Consider the following 20,429-nt stretch of genomic DNA (forward strand, 5'->3'; position numbering starts at 1 on the left):
AATTAAATGTAAAACACTAAACCTCCATCTGAGAACAAGAAGCATTGTTGTCAGATGAAACAAACTTTTCAGAATTATATAAAAATACTGTTTTCAAGCAGTTAATTATATAATGGATTTAAATCTCAACCTGTCCTCCAATTGTTTAAGACCTTCTATGATAAATTTTAAACTCTGTTTTTGTTTTCCGTCTAAACTTTTCCAAAACTTTTCTAAACCAGGTTTACTTGTTGTCACAAAACAAAGTATCAGAACAATGAGATACATACTTTCCTTATAAATCCATTTCAAATATGGTCACTGCAGTTCTTAAGAAAGTATGTGAAAATTCCCATTTTGCTATTGTTATTATTTCTGAAATAGCACAGGGTAACCAAAAAGACAAAAAGTTCTCAAACATCAACTATGTTGTTTCTTAAATATTCTGAATAAAGTAAACAGGAGTGAGAGGGTCCATTGGTTCACAAATGTGCTAAGAATGTCACACAATATTCCAGATGAGGAAGATAAATAAAACACGTATCCTGCCTCAAAGATTACAACCTGTGGCAGAGGTATCAAGACACAGTAAGTATTCTCCCTTTCTTCAGTACTAACAGAACCCCAATTCTGCTGGGAGCAAAAACAAAACTGATATGTAGTAAAAGTTTTAGCCACAGTCGTGTCCAACGCTTGGACTGTAGTCCGCCTGGCTCCTCTGTCCATGGAATTCTCCAGGCAAGAACTGAAATCAAATGAAAATACACTGCATTTCCTAGCCTCCCTTACAAATAGAGGTGGTCATGTGATATGGCTCCAGCCAACAGGTGCAAACACAAGGTTTTGTGTGAGACTTCCCAAGAAGCTTCTTTAAAAAAGGGACAAACTCAGCTGGCATTGGAGAAGGCAATGGCATCCCAGTCCAGTACTCTTGCCTGGAAAATCCCATGGACAGAGGAGCCTGGGGGGCTGCAGTCCATGGGGTCGCTAGGAGTCAGACACGACTGAGCGACTTCACTTTCACTTTTCACTTTCATGCACTGGAGAAGGAAATGGCAACCCACTCCAGTGTTCTTGCCTGCAGAATCTCAGGGACGGGGAAGCCTGGTGGGCTGCCGTCTATGGGGTCGCACAGAGTCGGACACGACTGAAGTGACTTAGCAGCAGCAGCTGGCACTGTCCCTTTTCATAGTTCCTCCTCTTTGTAAAGTACATACAATGCCTGAAGAGTAGCAACCATTTTACATCATAATGGAAAGAGCAGCAGAACTTTAGAGACTCAGATCTCAACATCCTTGAGTTGGTAAACTAAAGCCAGCAACTTCCTAACTATAGACTTTGTATTATATAAAGAAAAATAAAACCCCCAAGAGGAGCCTGGTGGGCTACCGTCTATGGGGTCGCACAGAGTCGGACACGACTGAAGTGACTTAGCAGCAGCAGCAATCTTACTTAAGCTTCTATTTTTAGGGTCTTCTATGACATGCACCTGAACTTAATTTCTAAGTAATGCAATCTAATAGGAAAGAGATACAGAAAAAGTTCCATGAAAAGCTACAAAGGAAGACATTTGTTCTGACAGAGGCAGGGAGTGGAGTAGGTCAGGAGAAAAAGAAAAAAAAACAAAAAACAAAAATAGCCAACATACCAAGAAAGCAAACACACGGGTATTTTCATTCATTTGTTCAACTATTATTGTCAACCAGTGTATGAGGTGCTGGGATACACATAAAAGACACAGTGGCTGGGTTACAGACAAAGATATGATTAAAATTCGGGATTATTTATAGGGGGCAGCCACACACAGCTGTGTCAGATTGTGTCTACAAAAATTGTTATCTTTTCCTAATACCCTCAGTGGTACCATCCACTCAAAGTCTGTGCTCAAAAGTGCACCTTAAGGACTGCCCTCAGCCCTGGGGCTATAAAACCAGTAATAGAGAAGCTAAACATAGGGTACTTTGGATAGAATGTGCATCCACAGATGAGACCACTCACTAAAGGCAGAGTTGCACTTCAGCTGACGATTTTATGTATCCTTCACTGCACTCCATCCAGTTTTCCATGGTCACTGACAACCAAGTCTTAATGTAGTCTAAAATTCAAAGTAACTATTTTAATAGGACCCAGAGGACACCTAAACCTAATTGTAACCACAAGGGATAGAAACAGTTAATATTTAATATTTTAGTATCTTCTCCTATGGGTTTAAAAGTCATACTTTTCATTTATTATCAGCTAATAAACAATACTACTGAGTGACCAAAACTTCAGAAAGATTATGTTTTTCACACTTAGAGCATACAAGAAGGAGAAGAAAAAAAACACAAGCATCTTTTTTTCTCTCCTGTTGCATAAACACATACACACCAAGAATAAGTAGAATGTCTTTCAAACCAAAACAATAGGAAATCACTCTTGGCTGAAAGCACAGGCTTAGATCATGTTGATTTCATCTTTAATCCTGCTGAAGCAAGTTTCTGCATGCTTTCTGGGCCTCCACCTACAGAGATGTTAGGACAGCAGCCAACACATATATTTAATTACGTAAGTATTCAATGCTATCAGCCAGCTGTTGCCAGTACATAATACACTGACCTCTTTCACTTACTCTCCTGTTTAAAACGGCAAACACAAAGCAACTGTTGCTGTAACAGTAATCATGAAATATGCAAAATACTATTCTCCAAAAACATGTTAGGTAGCTATGAAACTCAGCTTTGCATTTTAAAATGATTTACTACATCTAAACTGTTTTTTCTGTTCCTGATTTGCAAATTAAGTAACTAATCTTTCAACTGTAAATTTAACTATTCCTTTTCTGTTTGTTTGAAGTTAACCAGGACTTCAATCCTAAAATATACTTTCTCTTTTATGCCCCATCAAATTTCTCACTGGGATTTGTCACGTACCAATTTCCCCATACTCCCATTCATCTCCAGGCTTTTCCATGGATAGGGGACACACAACTAAAGCCTGTAACAGGAAATGGGTCCAAATCTGCCCTGAATTATTTACGTCTCACCCTTCACTTTAGGAATCAACAGAGAGCTCTTCATTTATGTTTCCAGAAAGCATGTTCATTCAATACCATCATTAACCCCAGACTAGCTGACGGGGGAGAAAAACAATACAAAGTCCTAGCAACAACAGAAAGTAGACTAAACAGATCCATGACTTAAGACCTGAATAATATGAATTCACATATGGTAGACAGTAAGAAGATCTAACACATAAACAGCAACTTATCCAGAGAAATTTGGCTTGCATCAAACCAGCTTTCAATTCGATGAAAAACTCAGTGCCAAATACTTACCAGGCACCGTTCTAGAAACTAAAGATCCCTCAGTAAACAAGACACATCACTGTCCGCATAGATCTTACTGTTCCACTCCTCTCACAAAGATCCTGCATCAAGTCAGCCTCCCCAAAACATCTACTTCTTCCCCCACAACAGTCATGTTGATTTTTTTTTCCTCCCACTTTGGGGTTTTTAATATTTTGTTCATTCATTGAAACTGGACAACTTGATACTCAAATATAAAGTTATATAATAATATACTTAATATAACACAAAATAATATATTAGCAATGACTTGTTGATGCCCTGACAGCAGAATGATGCCAAGCACTCTTCCCCCAAAAGGAAGAATCAATCGATTTAACCTAATTGTACAAATACATGTTGAGTACAACTATGTGTCTATAACAAGGACAAATACTACCTGTTTTTTATCTACCCTTTCCTACCCTCTGACTTGAGATGAGAAGCTTCAATTAAATCAATGGCCAAGATTCTGAAGCAGGCCCAGCTTGCTTCATGTGGCAGGAAGAACAGGGTCCTGCCACTCAGAGTTGAGCTTTCTGCCAACATGACCAAGCGAAACTTCAAGAAGGAAGAATTCTCACTCCTTTCACTACCTCCCTCTGGGAAGAACTGTGGACTCATTGTGACAAGCATGTTTCTTATCTCATTTAGGACAACAAGGGAGCAGGTTTCTTCCTAGTTTATAAGCAAAACATAAAAAGCAAAATGCCATGATTCCTTAAAAAGAGAGCCCTTTCGTACAGTCTTGCAACTTAGAAAGTTCTTTCCCCTTGTAGCAAATAAAAGCCTGTGTCTCCAAGGGAGTCACAGTGGTCTTGGGAGTCTCCGAACAGCTGACAAGCAAGTCTTACTCTATTGATGGTATCTGTTTCCCAAGAAAAAGAAAATCACTATATGGTGGAGTTAGAGGGTCAAAGACTTCATAAAAAACGATTTTCCTGAGGTCAATAACCTGACTTAAAGACCACAATCTAGCAGAGAGCCAAATATGTAAACAAATAATAAAATGTAATACGCAACAATAGATTGTTTGTCTGGGATGAAGCAGCAGCACAAAGCAGAAGGCGATTACCTCTGTGGACCCTAGAGGTGAAGGGTGGGTGGCAGCAGGAAGATAATCTTACACCGAATTACCTCTGATAGGAGTACCACAAGATGACTAGGTTGCCAAGTAGGATTGCGTGGGGTGCATAAGAGAGAGGAGAAGAGAGTATCACATGCACGCATTTGTGGGGGAAGAACAGCACACTCTAAGGAAGAAGAAAAACATATGCAAACACATTATGTGTCTGGAAAATCATACAAGTTTGGCAGGAAGTAAAATTCTATGGAGAAGTAGAAAGAACAGAGGAAATGGAGGCAGGCAAGGAACAGATTTTTTTTTTTTTTTTTTTGAGGCTAATTACTTTACAATATTGTATTGGTTTTGCCATACATTGTCATGAAACCGCCACGGGTGCACATGTGTTCCCCATCCTGAACCCCCCTCCCACATCCCTCTTCATCCCATCCCTCTGGGTCAGCCCCGAGCACCTTGCATTGAATCTGGACTGGCAATTTGTTTCACATATGATAATATACATGTTTCAATGCCATTCTCCCAAACCATCCCACCCTCTCCCTCTCCCACAGAGTCCAAAAGACTGTTCAATACATCTGTGTTTCTTTTGCTGTCTCGCATACAGGGTTATCGTTACCATCTTTCTAAATTCCATATATATGCGTTAGTATACCACATTGGTGTTTTTCTTTCTGGCTTACTTCACTTTGTATAATAGGCTCCAGTTTCACCCACTTCATTAGAACTGATTCAAATGTATTCTTTTTAATGGCTGAGTAATACTCCATTGTGTAATACTCCATGTACCACAGCTTTCTTATCCATGCATCTGCTGATGGGCATCTAGGTTGCTTCCATGTCCTGGCTACTATCAACAGTGCTGCGATGAACATTGGGGTACACGTGTCTCAATTCTGGTTTCCTTGGTGTGTATGCCCAGCAATGGGATCACTGGGTCATATGGCAGTTCAGTTTCCAGTTTTTTAAGGAATTTCCATACTGTTCTCCATAGTGGCTGTACTAGTTTGCATTCCCACCAACAGTGTAAGAGGGTTCCCTTTTCTCCACACAGATTATTTTTAAATACCTTGTTAAAACAAGAAATTCTATCTTTATTCTGTAGCTGAGAAGGAACCGTTACAGAGTGTGAAGGACAGGAAAGCATGAGCTGGAACATAATTAAAGCTGAGAACAGGCTCAACTTCTGCTGTAATATTAAGAGCAAGAAACACGGAGGACCGTTACTAAGACATTAGCAACAGGGATGGAGAGAAAAGATTAAATTTAATGTGTCCAGTTCGTGGCAATTTGATGAAACATGAGAACATACTGGTTCACTGCAAATTCCAAGAAGCACAATAAACACTAAATAGCCCTGGGCAAAAGCAAAGAGAAGAAAGAAGTTGAAGGGAGGAAGAGAAGGGCATTTCAGAAGGAGAATCAATTCTAAAGGATAGGGAAAATTGGGAAGGGAAAGAAGGAGTCAAAGAAAACTCCCAGACTCTCTGATCAGTGACTTGTAACCCAACAAGACAGGGAATAGGAACGCTGCTGGAGAAAAGGTGAGGCAGATACTGGAGAGGTTCTGACACAATGATTTAAAGTGTCAACGGGGCATCTAAAGGAAGAAGTCCAGAAAGGAGCTGGACATACAAGCTTGGTTCTTGGAAGGGGAGACCAGGGTCAGGAACAGAAATTTGGGAGTCATCAGCACACAGATAGTATCTCAACAGTAGAAGTAGATGAGAAATAGTAGGAGGAAATGTAAGCTCATGTTAAAAATAGCACTGCTTTGAGAAAAACAGTCACATTAGACAAAACTTGAGCAACAATACATATTAGGTCAAACAGTACAATATTTTGAACTAACACTCCATATTGAGGGAAACCTTTAAGGCGGGAAAGGAGAGCTGGAACCATGAGACTGTGAGTCGTACAAGCAAACAATGATTCACTTTCTGTGGCTGACACTTGAAACAATAACATAAAACTGATACTGAACTAAAGTCACTTCATACAATCAGAAAAGCCAAAATTAAACGTTTAAAGAAAAAATCCACAGCCTACAGCATTAAAAAAAAAAAAAAAAGTAAGTTTAACAAAACAGTGTTATCTAACCTGTTTCTTGCAAACGGCCAAACTAAAAGCTAGTATTTTTATCTCCCAATGCCAATTTTTTTAGTTAAAAAAAGACTGCCTGATTACTAACAAATCTAGTTAAAATAGAACCAGTTTTTTTTTTCTTTCTTTAAACTGTGTAAGTACTAATTGAAAACGAAAGCATTTCTGTTCTTAATAAGTCAGCTTTTTTGAAGGCAATTTATTTTACAAATTCAAGTTGAAATAATATTCTGATGTGTCCCCCAACTTTAACTTACGATAAGGAAGTTCACTACATCCACATAAAGCCAAAAATATTTTCAGAATAGGAATGAAGTTCCAATAATTTGTTTGATCAACAAGATGCTGTTTCTAAAAAGAACTTTCCTTTAAACTGAAGATATCATACAAAGCAGGTTACCCTCTGTCTCAAAACACACTTTCATCTTGGTCCATTTCTCCTTATATTTCCATGGTTCTTTCCAGTAATGTCACTTAGATATCTAAACCATCCCTTTAGCATTACCATTTATTTCTTCAGGCAAAGGTGGTTCAAAGAACTCGTGACTTGTCTATCTACTATCAGTATGGCTAAACCACAGTGCCCATTTGGGTTAATAACGCACAAGGTCAAACAGAGGTTGACAGTCCATGATCAAAGCAAGCTGGCTATTCTTTCTGTCATTTATATAGAACACACAAGACGTGTTTATTTTCACCAGCCTCTGAATGACCTCCTTTAGGTGGCATGGAAAAGATCCCACATTTCTATAAAGCATGAACCAAAGGAGTTTTCTTATTTGATACTCTCATTAAGAGGAAATTCTAATTTTTTTTAAACTTTTGATCTTTTTCGTTTACTCAAGAGCCCCTCAAGTTAAAGGCCATATTGTCTAAATCAAATTGGTATACTGGATAAAAACAAGGACAGGGCAACTGGCAAGGGCTCAAGAGGAAAGAGTATGCATGAAACAGCCTGCCATCACAAAACGTGGGGCTCATTAGCGATTTTTTCAAAATTAGTAAAGGCAAAAATAGCATTTAAGATTTCAGAGTTCAAAAGGCAGACAAAAAAATCATTCTTAACTCTTTTTACTACTTAAAACTCCTACTCTTTTATCAATCTGAGTATCAATAATACAAACACTGCAAAACCTTAGTGATTAGATCAACTAGTAGAAAGTATTGAGCCGTAGAGCCTACAGATGAACAGACATGCATTTTCATCCCAACTATGTTATTTTGACTAGGTTAAGAAATTACTTAAGGACACATGATTTATTATCAGCACCAGTATATAAAATCAAATTTTCCAAATAATTTTATGCCAATATGCTCTGCAACAAAGGTTAAATAATACTCCCAATATTTTTTATACTGTGATGCTGCAAACCTAATCCTTTTGACCACCACCACCAAGAGAAAAGAAAAAGGCCATGGCTGCCTTGTCACATATTTGCAGTTCTAAGATCTTAATCAAGACTGCATTAATCACATAAAAGATAGTAAAGCTCTCACAGTTTTCTTTCTTTTCTTCTGTGAAAACAAGAGGGTCTACTGTCGGGTAGCTCAAGAGATAAAATGATTTGATAACAGACAAACTACTCTTAAATATCAAGATTACACTGGGAGCGAAACAAAAGCAGATGATCAGAAATGATGACAAACACCCAGACATAAGTGGCAAAGTGAAGCAATCATCATTCGTGGTGCCTTCAGACTAGAGAAATATAGCCCCCCACCCATTCAATAAAGGGTGAGTTCGAGCATAAGGGATTAGGTGCAGCTGAACAAGGAGAAATGCAACACCCTACCAGGCGCTGTGCTGCACTGAGTCACTCAGTAGTGGCCGACTCTTTGCAGCCCCATGGACTATAGCCCACCAGGCTCCCCTCTCCACGGGCATCTCCAGGCAAGAGTACTAGAGTGGGTAACCATTCCCTCTCCCAGGGGATCTTCCCCACCCAGGGATAAAACTGAGGTCTCCCACATTGCAGGTGGATTTTTTACCATCTGAGCCACAAGGGAAGCCCTGATAGTGCTCTCCTTGCATTTAAACGTTGCCTCACTATCATGAGAAGAAAACAATGCATCTAGTGAGCAGGCTGAAGGGAAAGGATGGAGCCAGAGCCAGACAGAAGACAAACATGTAGCGTGACTGAAGGTATAATAAAGTTTCTGAACTATTTATCTTTGTTTTGCTTTGTTAGGAGACAGTGATGAAAGAGGGGAAAACATTTAAATAAAGTGAAATGCTTGACAAAAGTAGGTAATCTTTCACTGAAAGTCTTTACATATATAAATGTCACTTGAATTGGATGTTTTCTCAATGTTAATTGTTAATGTGCCTTCTACAGGATTATATTTATTCTGGAAACAAACCCAACGTTAGCTTAGGTGTTACGTTAACAAGAGCTAGTTGTGATTATCAAAAGCCTTCAAAGCCATTAAAAAAAAATACTTAATCACCTTTAATACTGTTTTTAAATTTTCTCTCAATCAAGGGGAACAGTGCATTAAAGGAACCTGCGCTGGCTACCACTAGCTTTGTAGTATTAAAATGACAAACACATCTTAAGTGATTACCTCACTTAATCAAACACCGTATCATTATCTTGAACCACTTTCACAACAGTTTATATAAGAAAACCCACTGACACGAGTTATATTTGACTTTTTAAGTAAACTTGTACAAACAGTCTAGAAGTGTATCCATTAATTACATTATAACATTGATAATCACAGAAACTTAGTTCTCTGAGTTTAGAGGCTATCAGTAGCACTAAAATATCTTTTTATCTTATGCCTTTCCCGTGCAGAAAAAAGTAGATCATGTGGAACATGACAGACATCTCACAGAATAAAAAGCATTCTTTGAAAACAAGCAGCACCTGGCAAATTTCATGCTCTGCTCTTGTTTTAACTCTACCTTCTTCTGGTCCTAACCACAGCCCTAACTCCTTAGTTCCTTCCCACCATTGTTCAGATAGCAAGTCTTCTCTGCTCATTCCATAGTTACTGAGTTGAGAACACCATCACATTCAAAGGTCACTTCTATGGAAATACAAAAGCTGTATCTCAAGTGTTGTCTGATAATCTGCCCCAAATCTACAACTGCTTACCTGACGTCTTTACCTGGAAAGCATAGAATTAAATTTAACAACTCACAGACTGTAGTGAGACTGCCTATGCTAATATCCCACCTCCACCATTTATGAACTCAAGGGCTTTAGAGAACTTCATCTTCAAAACAGATGCTGCTTCCTCCGTAAAACAGAAATAAAAGTGAAAACTACAATTCATTGGAAGACTGTAAGAATTAAATTAGATAATATCCAATTGCTGTAAAGCACCTTGAACAGTGCCTGCCATACAAAAGACACTTGATAAAGATCAAATATTATCCATTACTTTATTATAATATTTAGCCGTAACTTCGCATTTTCAAAACTAAAACATGGCTTCCTTCAAATTGAAGAACAAAAAGGCACTAGAGCTATCAAACGTTTAGGCCTAATATAAATCTATACTAATTACGACTATGTAGAATAAGCACCAACACAAAGAAATAAATCCATTACACTCAACACTGTACCAAGGGACAGACACAAATATCTATGGACAATGAGCCTATGACAAAGTGGGTAATAAATAAATAAAAGGAGAGGGGGCAGGCTTTTTTAAAAAAATAATAAATGATACTGGAAAAGTTGGTGTTTATGCAAAAAAAAAATAAATAAAATGGGACCCCCTTCCTGGTACCATACCAAGAGAAAAAAAAAAATCAGTTCCACATGAATTATAAAATGAATTTAAGAATTAAAAACCACAAAATTTTTAGAAGAAAATACAAAGAATATCTTTAGAGTAGGGGAAAGACATTTTAAAGAATACAAGCACAGACCCAAAGGCAAAGACAGAAAATTTTAAGCCAGAATTTCTCTTCAGCTTGAGATACTGTTAAAGAAAGTGAAAGATAAGCCACAGCTGATAGGAGCAACAGATGCAATACATAAGGGTTAGTACACAGAATGCACTGAATGTATTCCCACAAATAAAAAGACAAGTATCAGAAAAAAATACTTTAAAAGCATTTCACACACGTACACACACACACAAAATTCAAATGGCAAACATACAAAAAGATCCTCAACATCACTAGTAATCATAGAAACAAATTAAGACCACATTGAAATACCATCTCCACCACCAGATTGGCAGAAATTTACAACCCTGACCATATCAAGTATTAGCTAGAATGGAGAACAACCACACACATCCATGACTGGTGGGAATGAGGTTCAGTATATCCGTCAGGGAAAAAGTTCAGCATCACCTAAAAGTTTGAATATGCACACACCTGTGACCCAATAATTCAATTCCCAGGTACATATCCTAAAATAACTTTCGCACGGCTGCACTGGAAAATGTTCAAAATATTCAGAGCACCAATGCTCATAAAAGCAAAACAGGGAAAACTCAAAACTCTTTCAATAATAAAATGAAGAAACTATGACAAATTCACTCAGTAAGATACTACAAATGGCCAGGGTTATTTTACATCCATCAACGTGGATAAATCTAAAAGCAAAATGGTAGAGAAAAGAAGCAAGTTCAGAACACAAACAGTGTAAGTCCAATAAACAAAGCTTAAAACAGGGAAAAACTAATTAAACACATTGTTTACAGATATATTTAGCAGATGATAAATAAAAGGAAGGGGATGACTCACACAAGTCAGGATAAAGATTACATCTTGAGGATATGACTGAAAGAGGGACACGGAGCAGTTACCTAAGGTCTTAGTAACGCCTTATTTCTTAGGCTGGATGGTGGATGCATAAGTGTTACATTTGTTACCCTTATTTAAACTGTACATGTTTCATAAACTCATTTATGTATGACATATTTCACAATAAAACCAATGTGGTGGGGACTGAATTTGAGAGTGAACTCAGGAAATGAAGAATCTTAAGTTTCTCAGGAAAGGCAAGAAGAAAAACAAGATGATAGCTAAAAGGGGTGCATGGGGCTGAGTAGACCTGAGTGTGTTTATAGGTCAATGCAAAGGCACCAATGGGGTTGGAGAGGTTGAAAATAGAGGTGAATGAGAATATAAATTTATAGAATGAAGGTTCTAAGAAGGTGGGTGGAATAAGATTCAGAGATGTGAAAAAAAGAATATTTCTTTCACTGTAAGTTGAAGAACAATTCAATAACCATGGATTACATGCCCCCTCCCCCAGTAAACTGCAATTTCCTTGATGGCCAGGCATTATTAGCACTTAGAACAGCACTAACAGGCAGGCAAGAGCGAAGAGGTAAGGACTGCTTTGGGCAGTTTCAAAAAGTAGGGACTGGATTCCCTGAGAAAACTATGTTATTAATACTTAACAGATACTCAAAACACCTATTAGCCATCTTTATATATACTCAAACATCTATTAGAAAAGTCTACATTCAAGTTTTGCTCTTTATCAGATAAAATCAAAACAGTATAATTATAAAAGTCCAACTCATACTTTTATTGATAACATTCTGAGTATTTGTAATGTTAGTAATCTTTCAAAAGCTATTTTCCAGAAATTCTTACAACACTTAGAAAAGATGAAGAAAGAAAAAAAAAATCAGCTTTCACTTACTTAATTGAGTTTCTAAAGTGGTCTTCAGCTGGATTTTTTACAGTACAACTATTCAGGAGCCATAAGTCTGCATCTGATGCATTTTCTATTAAAAACAGAAATATGAAACAGGAAAGTAAGTATCACATTTAATCAGCCAAAAACATCCAAGTGCTTACTCAAATGGCATTGGGACTGTGGGGGGGTGGGGGGTTGGGGGGAAGAGCTAGTGGATGAGTCAAGTCAATGGGCCATTACAATACAACATGCAGCTGCTTCAATATGGAAACATTGGTGAGAAATAAATATTAAAAATATATAACCTGTGCTCTTATTTTCTCATTTAAAATATAAAGAGGATAAGCATTTTCTTCCTGCATTGTCAATACCTGCAAGTATTTAATAACGTCCAAAAGATAAAGTGAAACTGGCCTAATCTTACCTCTGAATATGAAATTAATTGCCTCTCTGGGGACTGTGTATTAACATTATTGAAGCACATGTATTATACACTGAATATTCTTCAGCTTAAGATGTTACTAAAAATATGGTTTCTCCTCTTTGAAAAAGTTAATGATTTACATCAAAGTGAGCCTTTTATTCCTCTCGCTAATTCGATTAGATACTGTTATATACAATAATAAACTCACTAGCTATGCAACAAATCACCTAAACTCATGTTTACTGAAATGAATTTATAAATGCCTGAAGTGCTTGATGCTATTCCAACAACCTTACTGCCTAAAAGGACTTAAACAGTAAAACAGGATTACCACGATGAAAGGAAAACCAAAATTGAAAACTGCAGCACCTTCACTGGTATTTCATTAAGAACAGAAGCAAAGGTCAAAAGAAATGCAAAACCAAGGACACTTGATGTCTGTGTGTACGTTCTCTACCTGGGAACGGAACTTCCGGTGAGGACATAACAGGAAAGGGAGGATGAGCATGTCCAAGCTTCCAGTAAAACTTGGCAAAACCTTCTTCCCCAGCATCTTTTATAAAAATGGTAAATTTCTTTTTACAAAGAGGCAAGATACACAACTATCTGAAAAGAAAAGCTCCTCATTACTATCCATCAGCTGAATACTAAGATTCCCTCTAACTTGTCTTACTCCTTCCATTCACACGCCTCACCCGCACCCCAGAGTCTATCTTCCCACCCAGAACCCAGAGGGGCTGTCCGTAAAACATCGATCTGATTATGCTGCCTGCTCAAAATCAGAGATGACAAGTATTCACCTACCTTTTCTAGTTCCTCCCAAATTATCCCCAGAAATGCTACCTAAAAGACAATCTTCTTGTAGCAATCTGATCAGATTACCTTTTCAATCTTCCAGTGAATTCCAGTTGGTATTCAAAAATCTCCACCTCCTTAACTTCAATATTCATTTCTCCCTATAGTCTTTATCCTTCCAGCCACACCAAAGCAAATTCCTCAAGTTTGCCCTAGTCAATCTGAGGAGCACACTTTATTTGCTTCACAGGAATAGCTCATCCCCTTTCATCTGCCTACCCACTTGGCTAACTCCTATTCACCCTTCAGTTTCCCCCTGATGTTGGTTCGATGCCTCCTCTCTGAACTCCCATAGTAGACTGTGTTGAGACTATCCTTGTACTTTACAATTCTACATTAAGATAATACATTTTCCCAGTCTGTCTATATTACTATTAAAGAGATATTGAAGACAATATTTTTTTTCTGCTGTTATCTGAATGTCCAGGGCCTAACACAGTGATGGGTACAGAACAGACATTCAAATAACCATGGAAAACAAAACAGTGCACAAGCAGGAATAAAAAAGAAGATGCCAGAGGGATAATGTGTGGGACCACATGCATATGGCTTGTTAGATGCCTTCTACCAATTTCCTAAAGCTCTGAAGGCCACACCAATCCTCTGAAATAAGCTTCAAGAAGCTCACCAATTTATTCAACAAATATTTAGGACCAAGATTTTACCTTACTCACAGCCAGATCCCCAGCACTTATTACAATGCCTCGTACATAGGTACTTAGTGAGTATCTACTATTTACTGAATGAATGTTGAATCTTGAAAGACAAAGCAATACTATGAGCTATGTATTATGCACATAAGAAAAAATCATCGGTGTCTGTTAGCTAATGATGAAGAATATAGAGACTACGGACTTACTTCAAACAAACAAAAGTCAAGAGACAGAACCATATGTGGCAGATGACAACTCTATATCCTGCCACATTCTTTTCTCCGGTCACCTTCAAGTCGTCAGACCACTTTCCCCGTACTTTAACAAAAGCCTTCTCAAGGAGAACTCCATTAATAAATAAGGCACATTATTCTACTTTGTCTGGAATTTTGCCAATGTTGAAATGTACTGCCTTTCAAAATAAAGTGAATACTATGCTTGGTTATCCAGTACTCATGACCAATAGGAATCCTGTGAATATACCAATATGCCCACAAAGGTATCTAACTTTTTTGGTGTGTGTGTGTTAGTTGCTCAGTTGTGTCCGACTCTTTGCGACTCCATGGACTATAGCCCACCAGGCTCCTCTGTTCATGGAATTCTCCAGGCAAGGATACCGGAGTGGGTTGCCATTCTCCAGGGGTTGTTCCCCACCCAGGGACTGAACCTGGATCTCCTGCATTGCAGGAAGATTCTTTACCATCTGAGCCACCAAAGAGGACAAACTTTTTGGTAACCACCTCCAAAAAGACAATGTCCTTTCTCCAATGAACACATGAGTTTCTTATCCAGTTACTTTTGAACTTAGTTTTGAGCTAATATATTTAATATTGGCAAAAAGATCATTCTACTTAGAAGTCAAAAAGATTGTTCTACCAACAAAAAGATTGTTCAACCAACAATCAAAATGCAATGAGGTTGTACTATGTGTCAGGCTGTGTCCTAAGTGCTGGGGATGTGGCTGTGAAAAGAGATTTCAGCCTCAAGGAGTTTACAGTCTTAAAGAGGAAATCTGATCAAAACAAAAGAACAGAAACGAGCAAGGTAATTTCAGGCGCTGGTCAATGATATTAAGATGATTAAAGAGGGTAATGAACAGACAATAACTGTGGGGTTGCTGGTCAAAGTAAGTCTCCCTCAGAAGTTTAAATCTGAGTTGAGACTGACATAATGGGAAGGAATCCGCCAAGCAAAGATCAGAAGAGAGAGCACTCCAAGAGGAAAATACCACAAGTGCAAAGGCCATGAAAAAGGCCCAAGCCTGTCATGTTCCAGTAACAGAGATGATCAGCATGACTGGACATAGGGAGAGAAAGGTCTGAGAAGCAGGCAGGAATCAGATGATGTCGGCAAGTTAAGAGCTTTCAGTTCAGTTCAGTTGCTCTGTCGTGTCTGACGACTCTTTGTGACCACATAGACTGCAGCGCACCAGGCTTCCCTGTCCATCACCAACTCCTAGAGCTTGCTCAAATTCATGTCTATCAAGTCAGTGATGCCATCCAACCATCTTGTCCTCTGTCATCCCCTTCTCCTGCCTTCAATCTTTCCCAGCATCAGGGTCTTTTCCAATGTGTCAGTTCTTCACATCAGGTGGCCAAAGTACTGGAGTCTCAGCTTCAGCATCGGTCCTGCCAATGAATATTCAGGACAGATTTCCTTTAGGATGGACTGGTTGGATTTCCTTGCAGTCCAAGGGACTCTGGAGAATCTTCTCCAACACCACAGTTCAAGAGCATAAATTCTTCAGCACTCAGCTTTTCTTTATAGTCCAACTCTCACATCCATACATGACTACTGGAAAAAACATAGCTTTCACTAGATGGACCTTTGTCAGCAAAGTAATGTCTCTGCTTTTTAATATGTGAGAGCTTTACATTTAAGAGTAAGGGGAAGTCACCATTGGATTTCAAACATATAAACTAATTTCTACCTCAGTAATCCCATTCTGCAATCACTGTGAAGAAAAGTCTGTAGATAGGGTAAAAGTAAAAACAAGTGAGAGAAAAAAGTAAATGCAAGAAAACCAGTTGGAAGCTGATGCAATGCAATGGTCTAAGAATAAGCGAAAGGTGATGGAAACCTGGACTGGGGTCAGAGCAATGACATGAATCAGAGAAGTAAAGAAAGGCATATTTTGGAAGTAGAATAAAAAAAACTGATAGAGTAGGTATATATTGTGCAAGAAGGAATCAAAAAGGATCCTTAAGCACATGGCAAAGATTCTGGCCTGAGTATCAGTTGCCTGTGGTGCCATTTACTGAGATGAAGAAGGGTAGAAAGACATGATTTGGGGAACAGAGAATCCAAAGTTTTGTTGTGGCCATGTTATATTCGAGATTCCGATTAAATATTTAACTAGAAATACTGATCAGTCATTTGATTTCAGGAGTCTTCCAGGCTGGAGACACAAATGGGAGACTCAGAAACCCCAAAAAATAACTGAATTCATAGGAATGGACACACTCACCTAAGGAGAGAATATAGAGGGGGAAGGAGAGAAAAGTAGAAGACAGAACACTGGTGCTTCAGGGTCGGATGGAGAAGTGGAGATGAGAAAAGGCCATCGAAAAGAAACAGCCAATAAGAGGATAGAAACTAGGGCCCATGGCGTCACAAAATTCCACGCAGAGAGTATATTTAAAAGGAGTCATCCACTGTACTAAATGCTGAGAGCTCAAAGAAACATATCTGTATCGTTACTAAAAAATTAAGATGATCCTCCACCCTTTATCATTTTCCTCTCTCAATTTTGAGTATTTGCTTGCTCTGTGCCAACCCACACACACTCAGCAAAGGCCTTTTTCTAAGGTTTTTAAATAACACAGAAACATTCATTACAAAAGGCGAGTGAGGAGAAAAATTATATATGGCTATTTGCCATTAAGAAATGTTGATTCCACATGTTCTGTCCCCTTATGAACCCATTTTCTGGGTTTTAAGATGCCATCAACCATAAGGAACACAGTCAACTTTGTAATAGCTCTTCAAGAGCTATTATACTGAACACTATATTCAGTTCTTTTAAGTTTTAAGATACATCCCAACTTCAAACATTACTATAGGAGGCAGGGTGACATGCATTTGAAATGGAAGAAATAAGCTAGTATTTGGTACATCTACCTTAGAGCAGCACCATCTAGAACAATTAGGAAATAACAGAACACCTGCAGTGTCCAGAACCTCATCACCCAAAACAAAACAAATGTTCAAACATCCTACTGCTGGTAGGCAATTTAGTTCTTGGATTAACGTCTTCATTAAACCTGGAGCTCAAACTCGAAACCTCTTGACACCAATGATTTTTAAGTTATTATCTTCTAGTGTCATTTATATTTGTCCTGCCTTTCCATTCTTTTTATTACCATCCTAATGGGGCTTCCCTGGTAGCTCAGACAGTAGGGCATCTGCCTACAATGCAGGGGACCCGGGTTCGGTCCCTGGGTGGGAAGATCCCCTGGAGAAGGAAATGGCAACCCACTCCAGTATTCTTGCCTGGGGAATCCCATGAACCGAGGAGCCTGGTGGGCTACAGTCCACGGGGTAGCAGGGTTGGACACGACTGAGCAACTTCACTTCACTTCAAGAGAAGGTTAACACCTCATGGTCTTGCCTTAATCCATGGCAGATTCTCCAGTCCCAAGAGAAGCAGAATTAGAGCAAGAACGGACCAAGAAAGGGAAAGGCAGGGAGAAGACACCAAAACTGGAGGCACAGACTCTGAGAAGCCAAAGGACTGAATTCTACCTACCCTCAACTTGTTCTCTAACACTTGTTAACCCCTGATCTGCAGCTGAAAATCATCTGTACATACGCTAAATATTGCCAATGCCAGAGCTGGGATATAAGGACTGGTGTGAAAAGCTACCTGCTTGAGGCTGGCCAGATGGAATCCAGAGCCCAAGATGTGATTATTCACAGCCCTTCATTATTACAAATGGTGTTGTAATCAATAGCACTGTGCATGTATCATTTTGTATTTTTCCCATATTACCTTTGGAACGAAGTAGGGTTCATTCCAAGAAAGTGGGGCTGTTCAGTCAAAGGATAAATTTCCATCTGTAAGGGGTACTTAGCTTCGCACTCCCATGAGCAATGCATGAGATTACCTACTTATCCACAGCATTGCCCATGGAGTGTGCTATCAAACCTCTGTACTTTAGCCACTGCAGTGAGAAATAGGAAGCCAGCAGGATTTGGGAGAAGGCAATGGCAACCCACTCCAGTACTCTTGCCTGGAAAATCCCATGGACGGAGGAGCCTGGTAGGCTGCAGTCCATGGGGTCGCTAAGAGTCAGACACGATTGAGCAACTTCACTTTCACTTTTCACTTTCATGCATTGGAGAAGGAAATGGCAACCCACTCCAGTGTTCTTGCCTGGAGAATCCCAGGGATGGGGGAGCCTGGTGGGCTGCTGTCTATGGGGTCGCATAGAGTCAAACATGACTGAAGTGACTTAGCAGCAGTAGGATTTGAATATGTGCACTTCTCTTATGAAGAATGAGTTGAGCATCTTTTCACGTGTTTAAGGATCATTTGCAGAGTCATTCCCCACCCCCACCCCCATTTTCTGTCTGTTCAGATCTTTTGCCCATTTTTCTACTAGGCTAAATAGTCATTTTAATCTCATGTTTTAATTTACTCATACATACAAATAGACACACAAAGAGGATGTTAATCTTTTGTCTGTGATAGAAGTTACAATATTTTCTCCTATGCCAAAGCCTTTGACTGTGTGGATCACAATAAACTGTGGAAAATTCTGAAAGAGATGGGAATACCAGACTACTGACCTGCCTCTTGAGAAATGTGTATGCAGGTCAGGAAGCAACAGTTAGAACTGGACATGGAACAACAGACTGGTTCCAAATAGGAAAAGGAGTACGTCAAGGCTGTATATTATCACCCTGCTTGTTTAACTTACATGCAGAAAACATCATGAGAAACACTGGACTGGAAGAAACACAAGCTAGAATCAAGATTGCCAGGAGAAATATCAATAACCTCAGATATGCAGATGACACCACCCTTATGGCAGAAAGTGAAGAGGAACTCAAAAGCCTCTTGATGAAAGTGAAAGTGGAGAGTGAAAAAGTAGGCTTAAAGCTCAACATTCAGAAAATGAAGATCATGGCATCCGGTCCCATCACTTCATGGGAAATAGATGGAGAAACAGTGGAAACAGTATCAGACTTTATTTTGGGGGGCTCCAAAATCACTGCAGATGGTGACTGCAGCCATGAAATTAAAAGACGCTTACTCCTTGGAAGGAAAGTTATGTCCAACCTAGATAGCATATTCAAAAGCAGAGACATTACTTTGCCAACAAAGGTTCGTCTAGTCAAGGCTATGGTTTTTCCAGTGCTCATGTATGGATGTGAGAGTTGGACTGTGAAGAAGGCTGAGCACCAAAGAATTGATGCTTTTGAACTGTGATGTTGGAGAAGACTCTTGAGAATCCCTTGGACTGCAAGGAGATCCAACCAGTCCATTCTGAAGGAGATCAGCCCTGGGATTTCTTTGGAAGGAATGATGCTAAAGCTGAAACTCCAGTACTTTGGCCACCTCATGCGAAGAGTTGACTCATTGGAAAAGACTCTGATGCTGGGAGGGATTGGGGGCAGGAGGAGAAGGGGACGACAGAGGATGAGATGGCTGGATGGCATCACTGACTCGATGGACGTGAGTTTGAGTGAACTCCAGGAGTTGGTGATAGACAGGGAGGCCTGGTGTTCTGCGATTCAGGGGGTCGCAAAGAGTCGGACACGACTGAGCAACTGAACTGAACTGAACTGAACATGCTTTTTATATTTCAGGATATCAAATTTATCAAACTCTTCTTTTAATTTTATTGAGGTATAGTTGATTTACAGTGTTAATTTCTACTATAAAGCAAAATGACTCAGTTATACATATATATTGTTTTTCATATTTTTATTATGATTTATCACAGGATATTAAATATAGTTCCCTGAGCTACACAGTAGGACTTTGCTGTTTATCTATTCTACATATAACAGCTTGTGTTGGCTAATCTATCAAATATTTCTCTTATTGCTTCCAGATTCTGAGTCATAATTAGAAAGCTTCCTCTACTCCCAGATTACTAAGGAATTCACTCATATTTTAATACACTCAGGGTTTTACATTTAGATTTTTGCTCTATTAAAACTGTATCCCAATGTACATTGTTCTCACTGAATTTTTTTCATGCAAAACAAAATAAGATCATTTGTTCTAATACCAAATTGAAAAATATTAAAAAGTATACAACTACCTAGTGATAGCAAAGGAATGAGGAAGTGTCAAGCTCTACTCTATCGAGGGAGCCTCTACTGATGAAGCTCTTCGGAATACAACGTGGGAATAGCTATCAGACAGTTAAACTTGCCC

General features: G+C 38.9%; 1 protein-coding gene across 25 annotated transcripts in view; it reads right to left on the reverse strand.

Moving 5' to 3' along the window:
- Window positions 1-20,429, reverse strand: part of CDKAL1 (CDKAL1 threonylcarbamoyladenosine tRNA methylthiotransferase) — a 640,160-nt gene that overhangs the window by 525,881 nt on the left and 93,850 nt on the right. For all 25 annotated transcript variants that reach the window (XM_086370076.1, XM_086370056.1, XM_086370074.1 and 22 more), the window contains one exon: window positions 12,110-12,194. Coding sequence is in view for 22 of the 25 variants with exons in the window: in XM_086370056.1 (XP_086226182.1) it covers window positions 12,110-12,194 (85 nt within the window). In the remaining 3 variants the exon portion in view is untranslated. The remainder of the gene's footprint in view (window positions 1-12,109; window positions 12,195-20,429) is intronic.

Source organism: Bos grunniens, chromosome 23 (assembly GCF_055505025.1).
Source record: "Bos grunniens cultivar Pamir isolate PY7600 chromosome 23, Bosgru_T2T1.0, whole genome shotgun sequence".
NCBI lineage: Eukaryota > Metazoa > Chordata > Mammalia > Artiodactyla > Bovidae > Bos > Bos grunniens.